Source organism: Rattus norvegicus, chromosome 6, assembly GCF_036323735.1.
Source record: "Rattus norvegicus strain BN/NHsdMcwi chromosome 6, GRCr8, whole genome shotgun sequence".
NCBI classification, from domain to species: Eukaryota; Metazoa; Chordata; class Mammalia; order Rodentia; family Muridae; genus Rattus; species Rattus norvegicus.
The window spans coordinates 29,708,297-29,727,694 of record NC_086024.1 but is presented as its reverse complement, the minus strand read 5'-3'; the positions used below and the strand labels follow the sequence as shown (position 1 = coordinate 29,727,694).

At 43.2% G+C, this 19,398-nt stretch overlaps 1 protein-coding gene across 2 annotated transcripts in view; it reads left to right on the top strand.

Annotated features, from left to right (window-relative positions):
* Nucleotides 1-14,859: 14,859 nt before the first annotated feature.
* Nucleotides 14,860-19,398, top strand: part of Ppp1cb (protein phosphatase 1 catalytic subunit beta) — a 31,737-nt gene continuing 27,198 nt past the window's right edge. Inside the window, exon 1 of one of the 2 annotated variants that reach the window (NM_013065.2) lies at nucleotides 14,860-15,175. In NM_013065.2, the coding sequence (NP_037197.1) occupies nucleotides 15,124-15,175 (52 nt within the window). In that variant the 5' untranslated portion in view covers nucleotides 14,860-15,123. The remainder of the gene's footprint in view (nucleotides 15,176-19,398) is intronic. The other variant, XM_039111812.2, reaches the window with a different exon arrangement.

The window sequence follows — 19,398 nt, the reverse complement described above, 5'->3', positions numbered from 1 at the left end:
CTCTCATTAGGCCTCAAAGCATCGCTGTGACTTGGATAATTACTCCAACCAAAGAGGGAAGAAGATAAGTGGTGCAAATTCCTAGACCTGGTTGAGCCGGCAGCAAAACCACCCAGCCAACCTTTTGTCCCTACAAGGCAACTGTTTCTGCACCTGTTTTCCCCAAATGTCAGCATAAGATTTAGAACTGAGCTGTTGGGGGTTGGGAAGATGGCTCAGTTAATTGAGCGCTTGTCTTATAAGCACAAGGACTTGAGTTCAACCCCTGGAACTCAATCCCTAGGATCCATGCCTAAAAGCTGGCCGGGTGCACAGTTGTAGTCCAGGCAATGGGGAGACGGAGGTAAGGAGATGACTGGAGCCCCGTGCCTGGACAGAGCAGCTTACCTGGAGAACTACAGACCAGTAAAAGACCCTGTCAAGAAAGGAAGGAAGGAAAACAAAATAGGGGTTGGTAAGATGACTCAGAGGTTAAAATTATATTTTAGGAGAAAATTAAATTAAAATTTAGGAGAAAAAAATCTCTGGAAAGTTATCCTCTGACCTCCATACCATGTGCTGCCATGGTACACACACACACACACACACACACACACACACACACACACACACTAGATTGGTGGGTGGGTGGGTGGATGGATGGGATAGATGATAGACTGATAGATATTTAGATACCTACATACATACATAGGTAGGCAGATAGATGATACATACACAGACAGATGATAGATGGATGGATGGATAGATAGATAGATAGATAGATAGATAGATAGATAGATAGATAGATAACATAGTTTTAAAAATTAAAGCAGAAAGTGTTTGAGGACTGTCCTTTGGCCTTTACACGGTATCCAAACACACATACTTGCACATACATAAAAACAAAACAAACAAACAAAAAACCGGGACCTCCTGAAGAGTTGATCTATTTTTACAAAAACAAAAACTGGCTAGTCTCACCAGGAGGAGGAAAGGAAAGTATGGCTGGTATATTGGGGGAATAGCCGGGGTTTGTCTAGCTACTCTGAGATCTTTTATGTATGTCTGCTTTCCAGTGGACTCCTGTCCCTCCCTCACCCCCCACCTCCCAGTAACTGAGCTCCTATACTGTGATACTGGCCAGACTAGAACAACTGGGGTTCCGTTTGGCTGGTCTAACCTGGCTTAAAGAGCGCTGTGGAGAATCAGCCCTACCAGACAGAAAGCGTGTGCTCTGCTCTACCCCATTCTACTCCAGTTCAGTTTCTGCTAAACATAGCTCAGCTCCCAGCTGGCAGGACTCTGAACTATTTTTAGCTGGGTTCAGAGATCAGGGCAATAAATGGAGATAGGTACCTGAGATTTAGATCTAGTTAAATACACACATGCGCAGGCACACACGGACACACACACACACACACACACACACACACACACACACACACACACGGACACAACACAGCTCTTCAAATTGTTTTATTCCTCTCATTACAAGTGATATTGCCTTCAATGTAGATTTCTTTTTTAAAAAACTGTGCCAAGAGGAAAGGTCACATATTGAAAACAGCAAAAGGAAGAAAACTGAAATGCCCTGTAACCGGACATGCTGCCAACACTCTTCATAAGAACTTTTGTGTAAGCATGTAAGTGTATGCTTGCCTAATCACCACTCACATTAACTTAGTAAGACCTCCAGCATTAAACCAAGCTCTCCCTTGCCCCTTCCTACACAATGTGCCGCAGAAGTAAACCCATGTCTGACTTTTCATTAATTTCATGATATTTGTTTCATTTAAGGCTTGTTGGTCTGGTTTTGGTGCTCTGAGAAGGGGTCTCTCGTGGGTCATTCTAACCATAAGCTCACTGTGTAGCTGAGGGGAACCTTGAACTCTCGATCCTTCTGCCTCTGCCTTCCGAATGCTGAGATTGCAGGTGTGCACCAAGGTGCCCAGCTTGGTTTGACCTGTTTTTAAATTCCATGCAAATGAAACTCTGCCCCTCACCAGTTTTACACGAGTGTGACATTCGTCTGTGCTGTCACATGTAGTAGGTAGGGTTTGGTTTTACTGTGCGGAAATCTACCGTGCGAACTTGCTGTGGTTTTGTTACGGGCTCACTGTGTGGCACTTAGCTTGTTTCCAATTTGGCAGTTATTACAGTAAAATCGAAAGTGAGCCTTTTAGTGGTTGCACGCACTCATTTCTCTTCAATACCTTCTAGGGCTAGGACTGCTAAGCCACAGGATCGGCTCACATCTAGTTTTCAGAATGGTACCAATATTCTGAAGTAGCCATATGAGTTCACATTCTCACTATCAATGTGAGGAATTCTAGTGGTCTGTATCCTCGCCAACACTTGATGTTATCTGTCTTTTAACACTAGCAAAGTTGTGGCTTTCAGTACATTCTCTGACGTGTGTCTTCTGTACTTTCTTAGATACTTGATGAATATTTAGAATCCTCTGTAAAATCCTTGTTCCTGTTTTTAAATTGGGTTATTTACTTTTTCTCATTGGTTTTTAGGAGTTGAGTTGTTGAATGTACATATGCATATATATGTGAATACACAGACACACAGACATACACACACAGACACACACACACAGTCATACACACAGACACACACAGACACACAGACACAACACACACGCACAGACACAGAGACACACACTCAAACATACACACAGACACACAGACACAGACACACACACAGACACAACACACACAGACACACACACACAGACACACAGTCATACACACAGAGACACATACACACACAGACAGACACACAGACACACAGACACACAGTCATACACACAGAGACACATACACACACAGACAGACACACAGACACACAGACACAGACAGACATACACAGACACACAGACACACACAGACACACAGACACACACAGATACACATACACACACAGAGACTCACACACAGACACACAGACACACACACAGAGACTCACACACAGACACACACAGACATACACAGAGACACACAGACACACACAGAGACACATACATACACTCACACACACACAGACACAGACATACACACACAGACATACACTCACACACAACACACAGACACACACAGAGACACACACTCATACATACACACAGACACACACACAGACACACAGTCATACACACAGACACACACAGAGACACATACTCACACACACCCACACACACAGACACACAGACAAACAGACATACACAGACACACAGACACACACAGACATACACAGAGACACACACACACACAGAGACACTTACTCACACACACACACAGAGACACACAGAGACACATAAACACACACCCACACACACAGACACACACACACACACTCACATTTTCTTTAGGGAAGAAGTCCCTTGTGACTATCCAATGCCAAGCGGCCAGGCCTGAAATCATATACATACAATTGATGAATTATAAATTATAAAATTGAGCAGGTTACATTATTTGTATAATAATATAATTTATATTATTATGTGTAACAACTAAACAAAAAGAGGTCATGAATTTAAATTTAGGAAGGAGCAAGATAAGGTACATTCAAGGGCTTGGAAGAAGGAAAGGGAAAGGGAGACAATGGAATTATATTTTAATTTAAAAAATAAAGAAAGGAGTGGCATGGTGGCACAAGACTTTAATCCCAGCACTTCGGAAGCAGAGGCAGGTGGATCTCTGTGAGTTTGAGGCCAGCCTGGTTTTCACAGTGAGTACCAGGGCTGGAGAAACCCTGTCTCCAAAAGCCAAAATAAATAAATAATTAAATAGGATTAAAAAGTTCTTATTTTTTAAATTAAATTTTTGTTTTCAGCCTTTTCTTTCATAGTTAGTATTTTTTTTTCACTGTTTAGGAAACTTTGATGGCCCTAAAGTTATGAATATATCCTCTGATTTGTTACTCACAAGCTGTACTTTTTGTTATGTAGGACTCTACATAAAAATTACTCCAAGGTAATTTTCACAGGCTATAAAGTAGAGATCAAAACTCTTTTCGTAAGATTAGATAATGTCAGAATATTATTGACCAATGATTCTCTTGCCTTCACATCCCAAGTGCTTTGTTAAAACTCCTTATATAGATCAAAGTAGCTTTGAACTCATAGAAATCTGCCTGCCTCTGCCTCCCCAGTTCTGATAAAGGTGTGTGCCACCATGTCCATCCCTAGGTGGACTTCTTGATACTGTGTTTCCCAGGTCCTATACATGAGTGTGATGTATAGCTCTGTTTCTTTAGTCTTATGGCTACCATGGTCCTTTTTCACTTTAGTGTTAATGTATGCATAACTGTCTTTAAAGATTCTCCTAGAACATTGCATTTAATGAGTTATATATTCCACTATATGGAAATACCATAATTAACTGCATCCCTAAACACTGGGCATTTGTTTCTACTGTTTGTTTTTACAGGAAATTTGGAGAGAGTAATTATTCCAAATTATCTCAGAGCAAAAGCACTGCTGTGTAAAAGGATGTGTCTGTGTACATGCACATGTGCAATGTATGTGTGCGTGTATGTGTGCAAATGTGTATACTGCTGGAGACAGATCTCAGGGCCTTGCACAAGCTAAGCCAACACTCTATGGCTGAGCTATATCCCTGGCCCTGAAAGAGACTTTAAAAAGAGATTGCATATGTGTGCCCGTGTGTGGTGTAAGTATACACTCATGTAGGTGCTTGCATATGTGCGTGTAGTGCACAAGCTCATGTGTGCGCATGGGTATGCAGGCCAAAGGTTGAAATTAGCCATCTTCCTCAGTGTCTCTCCATTTTATTTTTCAGACGGGCTTCCATTGAGTCTAGAGCCCGTCCATTTAGTTAGAGTGGACTCTATCACCTGTGGACCCTTAACTCAGCACTGGATTTACTGATGCACCCACTGTGCCTAGGTTTTCATGTGAGTGACAGAGATTCAGACCCAAGACCTATTTGTGCAGCTCACACTTTCCAACTGAGCCGTCTCACCAAACCCCTCAAGAAAACACTTCTGAGGAGAAAAAAACAAGACCTCCCACCCAACCAGCCTCACATACCTACACACTCACCCATACACCCCAACCCCCAGAGGGAAAGGGAGAGGGAGAGAGAGAGAGAGGGAGAGAGGGAGAGAGGGAGGGAGAGAGAGGGAGAGAGGGAGAGAGGGAGAGAGGGAGAGAGGGAGAGAAACAATTTTTTGGATTCTTGGTTGGCAAAAGATTAAACCATTTTAAACATTTTTTTCTTTTCTGACTAAACATTATATTAGACATTTTTCATGACTTACACAAAACCTATTCTATGTAGAAAATTCCAGATTCCTAAAAGTGAAAGGCTAGAAAATGTTCTACTCAGCCCATGAGCGGAAGAAATTTTGTTTTTTAACTGCCATTAAAAACGGCATTTTTTGGCATGTTTCTCAGATTTTTAATATTCTATGGCATAGGCCGTAGAATAAGGAGCCCAACAGGGTGGCTCACACCTGTAATCCTGCTGTGGAGGCAGAGGCAGGATATCCGCCAGTTGCAGGCTAGCCTATGCTCTACTGTGAGTTCAAGGCTAACCTGAGCTACATAGTGAATCACTGTATCAAAACCAAGGGCTGGGGGTGGAGCTCGATGGCATAGGCAGGGCTAGGACTCAGTCCAATCCCCAGCAGTTCAAAGGGGGAAACAAGGAGATGGGTCCTGACATTTAGATTCCCCCCAACTTCTAACATCTCACTATTTCACTTCATGCAGCTCATGAAGTTCATGGGGTCAAAATAGAAGAGTTGAAACAACCAAAGCCTATATAAGGAAAGCCCAGAATGACTTATGGAAATACATATGTTAAACATAAATGGTAGGAGTTGCCCATCTGTGACGGCTCACATCGCTTGTCAGCTTGACAGAACCTGCAATCACCTAGGAGACAGGCTTCTGGATAGCCTTGTGAATGGTTATCTAGATAAAGTTAATTAAGGTGGGAAGACCTGACCTAAGTAAGGAATGCTACTGGGGTTGAATAAAAAGGAGAAAGGAAGTCGAGCATCCGTATTCCCTTCCCTCTGCAACTGATCGCAGTGTGAACAGTGGCTTCCAGCTCCTGCCCTTATGACTTCTCTATTATGGTGGACTGTACCCTGAACTGTGAGCAAAAAATAAACCTTCCTCCTTTATTGCTTTGATTAGTTGCAGCAGTAGGAAAAGCAGCATGCCACCCAAAATATGGAAACAGAAACAAATAGATAGTTTTAAGTATGAATAGCCAATGTCCAGTCATCGTCCTTAAGTACTTGAGAAAAGTGAACAAGAAGTTCATAAATCGTAAACACAATAAAGCTCATTAAAATAAACAATTAACATGTCATCAGCCTATCACCAGATACCTGCTAAACTACCAAAAATAAATAGAAATGTTAAAACGCCAATAATGGATAGATGGTGGGGAGACCCGCCATGGTTATGAAGCATGAAATTATAGGTTTGGCAAGGGCAAAGAGCAGAGGGCAGGGCCAGATCAGGGAGAGCAAGATGTAGAAAAGGCAAAAGACACACCTTGGATTGGGCAAGGCATGGTACACCCAGCTAGGTATTTAGATGCTATCCCAAGGGTGAAGTGCAGTGGCTGGATGGGAGCTGGTAAATGGTGCAATTGTGCTATTCCGGTGAAGTGTGAGTCGGAGGAACGAGGAGGAAACACAGTTGGAACAGTGTTCATGCTCAAGAAGATGAATTGACACTATCCTTCTCCTGCCAGCCATAGATGCTTGGTGAGGAAAACCACCTGACTTTGCTGTCTTCCCAGCATAGTGGATACCCAATAACTACATATGAAATGAACACACCCAGATCATTTCCTGGGTCAAAGAGCATCCAGTTCCCCTGCCTTCATATCCCGGGTCCTTCAGGATTGTTATCTAGTCCTATACAACACCATCTGCTCCGGGGTGTCCAGCCTCCCCACTACTGTGCAAACTTCACCGGGGGCAGTGAAGAGCCCTTTCCGGCTCCTTACCAGAATGAGTCTTTTTAATAAGTTTTGTTGTGCTTCCTCTTGCTTGGTTTTTGAAATCTACATCCGTGAGAAGTTGGGGAGGGAATAGATAGTGCTGTGAGGGGACTTCCAGGGGCAATGTCTCAAAATACAACATTGATTATCGTGGAGAAAGTTCCCTAAGTAATTCTTGGTTTTGAAACAATCTCACTTTGCAGTCGAGTCTGGCTTTGAACCCACCCCATAGGACTGGCTTTGCCTCCCATGTGCTGGGGTTATAAATGTAGACCACCAGAGCAAACACAGTAGCCACTTCTAACTGCAAGTCGCTGATCTAAATGGCCCAGTGTTTCACATGCCAGGTCAAATCCTCTCTCTCAGCATTGGTGCTCTGAAGACTTTGTGACCTTCCTGACCTCCCTGACCTCTTTTTAGTTGGAATTCTAAAAAAGGCTCAGGAACTGACTCACACCTCTCAAAGCAGTCCTGCTGGATTTGCACAAAAGAAGGACAGATGAAGGGCTTCTTGGGTTTGTTTTGGTTTTTCTGTTTGTTTGTTTGTTTGTTTGTTTGTTTGTTTTGAGTTTTGGTTTTTGAAGGGAGGGTTTCTTTGTGTAGTACTGGTTGTCCTGGAACTAACTCTGTAGACCAGGTTGAACTCGAACTCAGAGATCTGTCTGCCTCTTCATCCGAAGTGCTGGGATTAAAGATTTGTGCCACCACTGTCCAGCTAGATGAAGGTCTCTTGTGTGAGTATTGATCTGACCAGGGAACTATATGCCAAGACAGGAGACTTCCTGTCCTTCTTCAAGTAGGGGGCTTGGAATCCTTCTTGTGGTTCACTTCCTAGAGGGCTACCTTCACTGTCTGAATTGCCTGCATTCCTTTCTGCTGTGAGTCTCAGCTGACACCCACTTGGCTGCCCCCACAGCCCCAGGTCGTCCCTATACATTCCTCTTCCTCTCACTATAGCTTCCAGAGCTGCTACCTAACTAGCCCTAGGCAGTTTGAGACAATCAACGCCCCTCAGCCTTCAGTTCCAATCTAGGAAAGGAAAACTACTTATTGTAAGCATTCTCAGCCTGTGACCCTGGGATGTATCTCAGCGGGTTGAGCTCTTACCAAGCCTGGGTTCAGTTTCCAGGACTCCATAAAACTGGGTGTGGTGGAGCACGCCTGTAATCCTAGTATTCCAAAGGTAGACTGGTTAGAGGCTAGAAGTGACGTGATGATCCTCGGCTGTATAACAAGCTTATGGGCAGCCTTAACTACGAGAAGCCTCGCCTAAAACAAAACAAAATACCACAAAACACAAATCAAACAAACAAAAACAGAAAACCCCAACAACAACAACAACAAAACCAGCAGCACTCGGCATCTCCAGCCTATGGCGTCTAATAAAAGAACAATGGGTGTGGTTTGGGCACTGGGACCCAGAGCATCCCTGTGAGAGTGCTAGAGTTTGGGTTGCTCATCACACTCTCTAGGTGGATTATGCAAGCTTTCCGTGGAAGAGCAAAGATCAGAGCAGCCTCTGGTGAGCAAGTGGGATGGCATCCTCTGGGCTGCTGGTATTAAAGCGAACCATGGAGACAAAAGGAAAGTTGTTCTGGTTGTCCTGAAAAACAAAGAATGTGGGCAGGCAGGGGATGCCAGGTTCTAAGGTCCCAGAGCAGGAAGAAGAGACGCAGAAAAGAGGAGTTCCTTGAGTGGTGTTAAAATCCTTGAGAGACAAAGAAGAGTAGAAACAGCAAGGTCCAGATTGCAGCAGGTTCCAGCTTCAAGATTATGTCAGCGAGATTTAACCTTTATAGACCTCAACTTTTAATTAAAAATAATTGCGTCTTTTTTCTTTTTTAACTTCTTAGCATAGTCTGCTCACTTGCCGTTTCCCTTTTGTCCTTCCATCCCTATCCTTCCATTCAGAAGCCAACCTCTTCCTAGCAACCAAATCCCTGGACACCATGGCTCTGCTGAGTTCACCACCCTAGGGTAGGCTCCGAGGTATCAAAGCATCCCTGCCTTTTCAGTCTACAACGCTAAGCTTTGGACTAGGACCATATGAAGTTGGAAGAGAATAGTCTTCATACTTATTATGCAGGGCAGTAGAAACCCCTGAGAGGTGTTTTCTGCCGTGGCCAGTTAGAATCCAGGGGAATGTTCTTCACTGATGTTTCAGAGACTGGTTGAAGTCTGCACAGCCATCAACTTTTCCTTATAACTGCATTAAATATCAAAATGGTTTTTGCAGACCAATCTGGAAATTCATCATGGTCTCTGTGGAAAAATATATTCTGTGTTCCAAACAATTGACCTTTTGGAGTTGAGCCAGTTCCTAAGTTGGGGACACTTTGTACACTGTTATATTGTATATATGGGCCTCATTTGTGAGCCTTAGAATCAAATAATTCTCAGAAGTCAAAGGTGCTTTGAAGACTTTAGTAATAGAAACCTTTCGTAGATAATAACACCACGAGTCAGAAACACAAGTTTAGTCCTTCATCTTCTTTGGTCTCACACCTTTAAGCCAATTCCTTTCCTCCAAACCAACTCAATTTAGTTGGATTTGAGCTTAGTTTTCTTTTCCTCATGTGATCACTGACTTTCCCAAAATATCTCCTTCAGTGTAAAATTAAACACAGTTTCTTTTTTTTTTTTGGTTCTTTTTTTCGGAGCTGGGGACCGAACCCAGGGCCTTGCGCTTCCTAGGTAAGCGCTCTACCACTGAGCTAAATCCCCAGCCCCTAAACACAGTTTCTTAATGTTCAATTGGTCCGTTACACATTTAATTTTAAAGTCTGATCATTGTAAGCTTTCTGTAAATAACAAAGACCACAGGTTATTTCAATTAATCACATGTGTTGGGGGTGAAATGGTTCACTTAGTAAAGGTGTTTGCTGTTCCAATCCCTGGACCTCATGTAAAGGTAGAAAGAGATGACCAACCCCACTAAGTTGTTCTTTACCTGTGTACATGCACACAGACTCTCACACACAGCAATCATACAACTTTTTAAAAAGAACATATGAAATGAACTGAATGCACTTTAAGTTGCAAATAATAACTCGTAAATACTATATTCAATCACTATTTTCTACCTAAAAAGATCTATTGGTGATGAGTCTAACCCCAGTGAATATTTCTCAGTCACAGATAAATATATGGTTTTATATTAAATATAAATATAAATGTTTTTAGTTTGGGGAGATCTATTGATTTCATAACATTTTAGAAAGCTCATCTTGATATAGTTCAAAGGCAGAGCAATTTCTTAGTAAGTGTGTGGCTCTATGTTCAATCCCCAGAGCTAAAAGGAGAGAGTGGCAGGGAGGGAGTGGGGAACAAGAAAGGAAGGAAGGAAGAGGGAGAGAGGGAGAGAGGGAGAGAGGGAGAGAGGGAGGGAGAGAGGGAGAGAGGGAGAGGGGAGAGGTAGAGAGAATGTTAGTTAAACCTTCAACTGAGAAGGTGAATGGGTTTTGGTTACAGGAGACAAACTTGTATTAATGACAAAACGTTTCAAGTATTTCATTTGAAACAAAGTTTCACTTTGTATACTTTCCCTCCCCAACAAGAGGCTACTGGTGTGAACTCCTGGTGTGCTGTGTCTCCTCGAATACTGAAAGAGAAACATTTTTACATATGTAGATGATAGCTTTTTTCTTTGTAACAAACTAAGGCTGGCCTAGATACTTACGGTCTCTTTAAACTCCTTGTAAGAGAAAGGCGATGGCCATAGACTCAACAGTTCAGCCACTAATCTAACTGTAATGGCCCTCTACTGAACCTCTCTCCCAGCTAACTGTGGCTAGTTAACTCCTTCAATCACTAGGGATTTGTTTTCTAGTCAGTTTATCTTGAAGGATAAAGATAAAATGTTCCACTGAAAATCAACTCCCCCACTCCTGATGGCAGTGGGGCTGGTGGTGCCGGGTGGGTGAGGAGAATGTCTGTGTGTCCCTTTTGGGGGCCAGGATAAAGGAAAAGTCTTTGCCCAAGGTCAGGGGAGAGGCATTTGGTTATATTTGCTTTAATTATTTTGGACTAGGGCAGGGTAGCATGTGTACAATAAAAGTACATATGTATGTATAAATATAAAAGATGGGGAGTGTCTTAAAATGATTGAGAACGTGTCTCATGACCGAGTTCTTTTGGTTTGTTTGTTTTTTGAGACAAAGACTAAAGAAGGGAGCCACCACACCCAGTTTTAATTACTTTTCTATAGCTGCGATAGACACCTTGGCCAAGGCAACTTTGAAAGTGTTTAGTTTGGGATTTACAGTTTCAGAGGGTTAGAGAACGTGACCATTGTGAGGGAGAACATGGCAGCAGGCAGATGTGGCACTGAAGCAGTAGCTGAGAGTTGACGTCCTTTTTGATTCTTGGGTTTGTTTGTTTGGTTGTTTTGTCGGTTTTTTGTTTGTTTGTTTTGTTTTTGATAAGCTTTCTCTGTGTAGCCCTGGCTGTCCTGGAACTTGATCTGTAGACCAGGCTGGCCTCAAACTCAGAGATCTGCCCGCCTCTGTCTTCCAAGTACAAGGATTAAAGGTGTCCATCACTGCGGCCCTGGTAAATTTTTACATTTCTCTTGAAGGGACACCACAGAAAAGTTCGTTGGACTACTAGTAATAAAAATCCTCTCAGCCCTGTGTAATGACACACACGTTTAATCCTAGCACTAGAGAAAAATAGGCAGGCAGATTGCTGAGTTTGATGCCAGCCTGGCCTACAGAGTGAGTTCCAAGCCAGCAAGGGGGCTGCATAGTGAGACCCTGTCGCAAAGCCAAAAATACCAAAATGATGCTCTTCCCTGAAAAAAAAAAAAAAACCAAAAAACTCCCAACTTTTTTTTTTTTTTTTTTTTTTTTTTTTTTTTTTTTTTTTTTTTACTATGATCCATTTCTCTCTCAGTCTTCCAAGACACTGGAAAATCTGACAGGAGTGGAAATCCCGAACTTCTCTATTGTTTCCTCCAGCCCATAATTCTGTTAGACCAAATCACGCTCCATTTACAGCAACTCTCTTTTCAATGTTCACTTTCTCTCTTTTCAATCCCTTTGGAGGGGAATACCCCCTGCCCTTTTCAGCATGTCTGCATATAATTGAACCCTAGTTGTGGCTAAGACTTAAAGTTCTTTCCCAAGGGATTTATGGGTCTCATAAAAACATAAGACATCTATGTAAGCACTCCCAAGTATTCTGAATTCATAAACTCATAGTAGAGATTTGGAGAAGTGACATCACAATATTTACCTCCATCTATAACTGATGTTTCAGTTTCTTAGTTTCTAGAAAGCAGAGAGTTAATTTTGTGGCCCATCTTTATCAAATCAACAGGATCCTATAGCACGCATTTTGCAAATAAAGCTCCTGGTTTAATCTAATCTTTCCCATGCTTAGTTTCCTTTTTTCTATTCTCCTCTGTACTTCTAAAAAACATTTTTTATGTATATGGGTGCTTTGTCTGCATGTATGTTTGTGCACTATCTATGTTTAGGGCCCACAGAGAGGGTTGGGGGGGGGCATCAGATGCCCTGGAACTTGTTAGGTCTCAAACCCAGGACAAATGACAGAGGTACTTAATTAACATGTTAAAGTGGATGTCAGCCACCAGGTTCTCTCAGCCATTCCTACCTGTCACAGGGTATGGCTGGCATACCCACCCCCTGGGCTGCCCTTCCCTATATAATCCAGCCATTTTGGTTATCTGCTTTTTTTTTTTTTTTTAGCATCTTGCCCTCTTGGCTGCTGATATGGCTCTCCTCTCTCTTTCTCTCCTCCTCAGGGTCATGTTCACTCTAAACTTTCCCAGATGCCTCTCCCTCTAACTATGCTCTCCTTTTTATCTATAATAAACCTTCTCCTCCATCAATCTTGGAGCAATCATGTTCTTTCCTTTTTTATTTTATTTTATTTTTTTCAGAATCAAAATTACAGATGGTTGTGAATAACCATCGTGGGTGCTGGGAATCGAACCCATGTCCTCTGCGAAAACAAGAAGTGCTCCTAACCTCTGAACCATCTCTCCAGCCCCTGTATTTGTTTTTAAATTACCCCAACTGTAAGCATTTATTTAAGTTAACTTAAATACTTTCTAGAATAAAGTTAGGCATAAATGAATAAAATATAGAGAAAAGGAGCCATCCCTTTACCACTAAAAATCCCCAAAGCAAACTGCTAACAGGCTAAATTTTAAGATAGAGAAATAATTAAGGGGAGGGAATAAGGAAATTCTAGCATTCATCTGGATGTGTATGCACTTGATTAGACAATGTCTTTCCAAAACAAAGCACATATTCACTCGTGTGCATGCGCGCACGCGCACGTGTACACACACACACACACACACACACACACACAAACCTTAGTTCCTAGTCTCCAAGCTTGAGATAAAGCATATGCATGATTGAGAAAGTATATTGCAATTTAGTATACATTCTAGCACTAGATTCCTGGGTTGGAATCCCAGCTCTGATGTTTGTTTGGAGTGAGACTTATTCATCCATTGTGTCTCAAATAATCTCATCCACTTAGCAGATGTAATAATGCTCCCTGACACCTAGGGCTTGCTGTAAGGGTTAAATGAGATAATATTGTGTATTACATCTAAAATAATGCCAGGACACATGATCCCAGTAAGTGTTAGCTATTAGCGGTATGTGAGCAAGGGACTCAGCATCGTCAAGTCTGAGATTTGGAAAAGCACAGATTTGAGAATAGGTAAAGGCTTTGACCTGACCTCTTCGAATCTTTGCCTAGATCTTTTTTCGTGGTTACTCTTCCTACTGCCCTTTGATGGCAATATTAGGTGTTGGAAGGAAAGGTGAGCCACGAACATTTCCAAGTCCCTGAGTTTCTATTTCTCCCTGACTTGTATAAAGTAGATAAATACTTGGTGGGTGCTGCAGACTCAAAGATTGAGTTGGTTTCTTGAGATGGGAACTTTTTACACACACACACACACACACACACACACACACACACACACACACACACACACACCAATTATGTAGCTGAAGATGACCTTGGACTTCTGGATCTTCTGCTTCCACCTGCCAATTATAGGGATTACAGGCGTCTCATGCCCAGCAAATGTGATTTTTATCCTCTAGGAACCGAGTGCAGGAGAGAAATGTTTAAAATCACAGGATAAGATGATTAAGCAATATAATAAATCAATGAGCAGAAAAGAACTATAGATAGTGGTATCCTGAGTGTTCGGAGATGTATGATATGATGAACGGGCTACAGAAAGAGAAACCGGAAGCGTGTAAAATCTTATTGCTGTTGACTGAGGCCAACTTTTAGTCTTGTTTCATCTAAGGCTCGCCTGGCGAAATCAGCCACACTGGTGACGCGATGAAGTTCCTCTGATCTGCAATGTCAATCTTTTCAGCAGAGAAGTCTATCTCTAACACACCTAGGTTTCCAACATGGGCAACTGCAGCCCACGTTTCCGGGCTAGCGGAAATACGAGCAATTGTTTGGAAAACCAGTGAATGAAGCCAAGAAAAGAAAAGCTAGGCGGGAAGAACGCAATCATTAATTCTGCGGAACCACCAGGCCCCAGGGAGCAGGAAAGAGGAAGGTCATTCGTGCCTACGCGGGCTCTGCGTTCACTTTGTACAACAAGGCTGGCTCCGCCCTGCGCCTGCGTACTGGCGACTATTCGGCGCAGTGGCCCTGGAGAGGGAGGGAGTCGCACCTGCGCGTTAGCGTCCGCGGAGGGGAGGACGAGGAGCAGGAGAGGCTGGAGGGGGACGTGGCGCGCACGCGCGCCGCTCGGCAAGGCTGGGCAAGGGCGGAGGGGAGGGAGTGACGCTGAGGGCGGGGCTGTCCGCGTCGCCCGCGAGCTTGCGGAGCTGGGCGGTGCCGAGGAGGAGGAGGAGGTGGAGGAGGCGGTGGCGGCTGGGGTCTGACGCGGCCCGGTTCGTGGGGGCCCGCTTGTTTATTTATTTATTTCTAGTGGGTGCCGCCGGCGTGTGCGCGCGCTCTCGCTGCTCGGCGGGGAGGGGGTGGGGGGAGGGCCGGCGCCCGGGGGGAGTTGGAGCCGGGGTCGAAACGCCGCGTGACTCGTAGGTGAGAACGCCGAGCTACCACCGCCGCCGCCGCTGCCGCCGCGGAGAAGCCCTTGTTCCCGCTGCGGGGAGGAGAGTCTGGTGCCTACAAGATGGCGGACGGGGAGCTGAACGTGGACAGCCTCATCACCCGCCTGCTGGAGGGTGAGTGCGGCGCCGGGTCTCCTCTCAGCCCGGCCGCGGGGCCCTTCCCGCTCGAGCCGAGCTCCCGGAGGAGGGCGGGCGGGTCGGGTGCCCCAGGAGGCCCAGAGCGCGGGCTGGCGGGCGGGCGGGGAGGCCGGGCTGAGGCCCGAGGCCCATCGACCGGTACAGCCTTCCGGAGAGGCGGCCGTGCTCTGCTTGGCCGCTGTGCTTGCCTCTGCTGACTGTTCCAGAGAAGGGGCGAGGATGCCTGCCTCTGGGCTTTGTGTGTCCGTGGAATGTGTATTTCTCAATTCTCTTTGTGCGTTGCCCTTGGCAGCCCCCGATTGTCGTTCCGGTAGTGAATTTTACAAAAAAAGTCCTTCCGAGTAAGGCTCTCGGATCGTTTGCATTTTACTGGATGCTCTAGAAAGAATTAAGGAGAGGATACGATGACTAGCTTACCATTTATTCTCTGGCGTACAAAAAATAGTAAAAAATCTTGGATCAGGTTAAAGACGTCCGTTGGAAATATGAATCGCCCGGATACATGTGCTGGTTTGGGGGGGCTTACTTTTTTTTTTTTTAAACATGTTTGAGCCGTGTTTAATTTCTTCACAAACTTAGTAAATGTCTGTTGTAAAGAACCTCTTGGGCTTAAAAGGTATTTTACAAGTGTTCGCAGCATTTAAAGTTCCGGGTTCTTAGGCTTTTATAGATCAGTTTTGTGTTGGTGGGAACATAGGGAGAAAAGAGATGGAGAGGCCAGCGGTTACATGTATTAGTCCGTTGTGGGATACTATTCAAAGTTAAAGGCGGGCCTTGGTCAAAAGAAGCCTTTTACTCTAAAATTTGCGTCGTCACTAATTGTTTGGGGAGTGTGTAAAAAATGAATTGTCTTTTTGAATGATTAAGAGTCCTCTTTGTCAGCCTCCTAATGAATGCGTGTGTTTACTACAGCGAAGCATTTTGTGTTTGTGTTTGGAATTTTACCAAAGAGCGAGGAGAGGGGTGACTTCTTCAGTTAAAGTATGAAGTATCTATTCTTTGTTTAAAAAGAAAAAAAAAGAAAACCTCTATATTTGCTCCAGATGTTAAAGCTTGCCAGCAGTCTTAAGGCTGAGAAAGGCAGAACTTTTACCAGGAACTCTTTCTTATTTACCTTTTCCTTGAGTATCAAGTTATTCCTGGGAGGCCCCCTGGTGCTTGCTGAGCTCACTACTCGGGACTTCGTGGTCTTTAATTGATAGGAACATCTTGCTGGGTCTGTGAGAAATTTGTTTAAAAAAAAAAAAAGTATGCTTGTAGTGCATGGCTGACTCTATTAGGGAAATATAGTTATCTTAGATTTTTATATCTTGTCACTCTTCGGAGAAGGGGGAATTTAAGCCCACCGCTGTTTTCATATAATTTAAAATTTAAATTGTTTGAATCGGATTTTACTAATATTTTTAATTTTTCATAAATACCTTACAGCAGATGCATGCATTTTAAATCGATCTAGAAGCCCTTAAATCAAATGTACTTCTGTATGGTTACAGATACTTAATGTAACTAATAGAGTGAGAGTTGTAGAGAAAAAGGGAAAAGTAACCTCAGCTATATCATCGTTAAATATTTGGTTCTAGCATCAGTTGCCACCACCCACTACCCCCCCCCCCACTTTCGTGGTTAGTAATTCTTGTCAAGATGCATTGTTCTTTTTTCTAATAGATCAAGTGTTTATTGATTGCACTGCCAGGCACCAGGAATCAAAAATAAGGCAGTTCTCACTCAAGGAGCTCAGTATAAACAAGTGACTTTTCAGCGTTTGCTAGCCTTTCTGTTCTTCCTGTGTTGAACGGACAATTTATCAGTAGTTTTGTTACACCCTTATTCCTTAATCCAGTTGAAGACTGTTTACCTCCAGTCCCTCCCTCCCCAAATCTAAACCTGTTCAAATAATTTTCAAAGACTTGGATTTTCTAGTGAGTCATTTCAGTCCTTTAAAAAAAGTTTTTTGAGACAGGGTTTCTTTGTGTAGTTCTAGCTTTCCTGGAACTTGCTCTGTAGAACAGGCTGCCTCAAACTCTGCCTCCCCCAGTACTGGGAATTACGGCTTGTACCTCCTCTGCCGGGTGGTCTACCTTAGTTTTCAATGATGTTGCATTCTAATTTAACTCAAATTCAAGTGGTGCTATTCTGAAAAGTTGCCTAGCAGAACAGAATGACTTGGTTATATATATTGTGTGTGTCCTAAATGACAGTGAACATTAAAAGATACGTAATTATAGTTAATATAAATTTCAGAAGACGATTATCATAGCAAGGTACTACAGTTAGTGGTCATTGTATTGAAGAATGTGAAGAGAACCCCTGTGCTGTGCTCTAAGGACAAATATGATAACTATGACAGCCTTGGGAGATAGGTGTGTGAATTCAGTTTGTTCGGCCATTTCACAGTGCATATACACTTAAAACTTGTACCTAAAAAGATGTAGCATTGTCTGCCGATTAAAGATTGCTTTTTGGGGCTGGGGATTTAGCTCAGTGGTAGAGCGCTTACCTAGGAAGCACAAGGCCCTGGGTTCGGTCCCCAGCTCCGAAAAAAAGAACCCAAAAAAAAAAAAAAAAAAGATTGCTTTTGGCTGGGCAAAAAGATGTGGTTGGGTCTTTAATCCAGCACGCAGGAGGCAGAGGCAGGCAGATCTGAGCTCTAGGCCAGCAAGACAACACAACACCAACAAAAAAACCCCCTTGCTTTTATAAAACTGTTTTTGCATTAAGAGAAAAAAATTGATTAGGACCTAGCCTCATTAAAGTGTTTACTTTATGTTACGGTATATTCATTTAAACTAATGATTGCCAGTTGAGTGCACACACTTTCAGAAACTACTTTTTGTTTTTTGTTTGATGTTAGGACATTTAAATAAAATTCTGGTGCATCGTTTGGACAGGGTGTGCTTCTCCAGTATTATTTTCTTGGTATAAGTTTTACAACTGAACAGAAACTTATATTGTTTTGTCACCTGTAGTGACCCTGCTACAATATTCTTGTGATTTCTCATAATTGATTGATTACTTAAGTTCAGGTCAGAAGTGGGAGTCACCTGGGGATCTTAGGCCACATTCCAAATGCCAAGTTTATTTTGGAAGAAGTCAAAAGGAGTAAGAAGTAGAATCCTGATGCTTTGGGAAAGAGAATCAAATGGTGCCCTTGGAGGCCAGAAGATACCCAAGAACTGGAATTATGATGTTGGGAGCCACCTTGTGGGTGCTGAGATTTGAACCCAGGTCTTCTGCAAGAACAGCCAATGTAACTGCTGAGCCATTGCTCCAGCCCAAACCTTCCCTTTTAAAGACAACTTTGAGATGCAATTCATGTACCACATGTTTTGCCTATTGCTGCTGTGTTAGTGAGTTTTAGTGTGTCCTGTCTTTTGCAGCTATCAACACAGTCAGAACGTTCTCTTTTCCTCCCTCCCCTTACACACACACAAGTCCTGTCTCCCCCTAGTCTAGGCTGTAGAGGAGATCGTTAATCTGCCGTCTTTCTCCATAGATTGGCCTGTTTATGCACATATTATGCAAATGGAAGTGTATATGATATGGTCTTTTGTGACTAACTTTCTTTTTCTCTTTTAGTTTTTGAGACAAGGCGTTACTATGTAGCCTTAGCTGGCCCCCAAACTCACAGAGATGCTGCTGGGATAAAGGCTTTGTGACTCCTGGACCTCCTTTAATGTTTTCAAGTTTCATCTATGTAGTAGTACTTCATTCCTTTTATGGCTGAATAATACTCCATTGTGTCTATGTGGTTAATAGCTATTTGAATTGTTTTCCCTTTTGACCTTTGTGGACAAGTCTGCTCTCAACTTCTGTTCAGTTGTTGAGTGGACTTAGGCTTTCAGCTCCCTAGGCTATGTTGCTTGGAATGGTATTGTTGTTACATGGTAACTCTGTTTAGACTTTTGGGAAATTTGCAGCCGGTTTAAAGCTTCTTTACTGGTTACATTGCTTCAAGTTGAGACAGAAATTTAAAAGACAGGTTGAAGTGGGTGCCAGCTGCTCTGGCTGCCGCCTCTTTCACAGGGAAGGAACATCCTCATACTGTGTGTGGACATTAGAAGTAAGAGCAGGCTGGAGAGTAGATCATTGGAGGTAGACTCTCTTCTTTTGAATGTTCAGGGTGAGAGGTGAATCAAGCAACATAGATAGTGGTGTTCTTTTCTTCAAACTAAGTCATAGATAGACCAATCCTTGTTAGT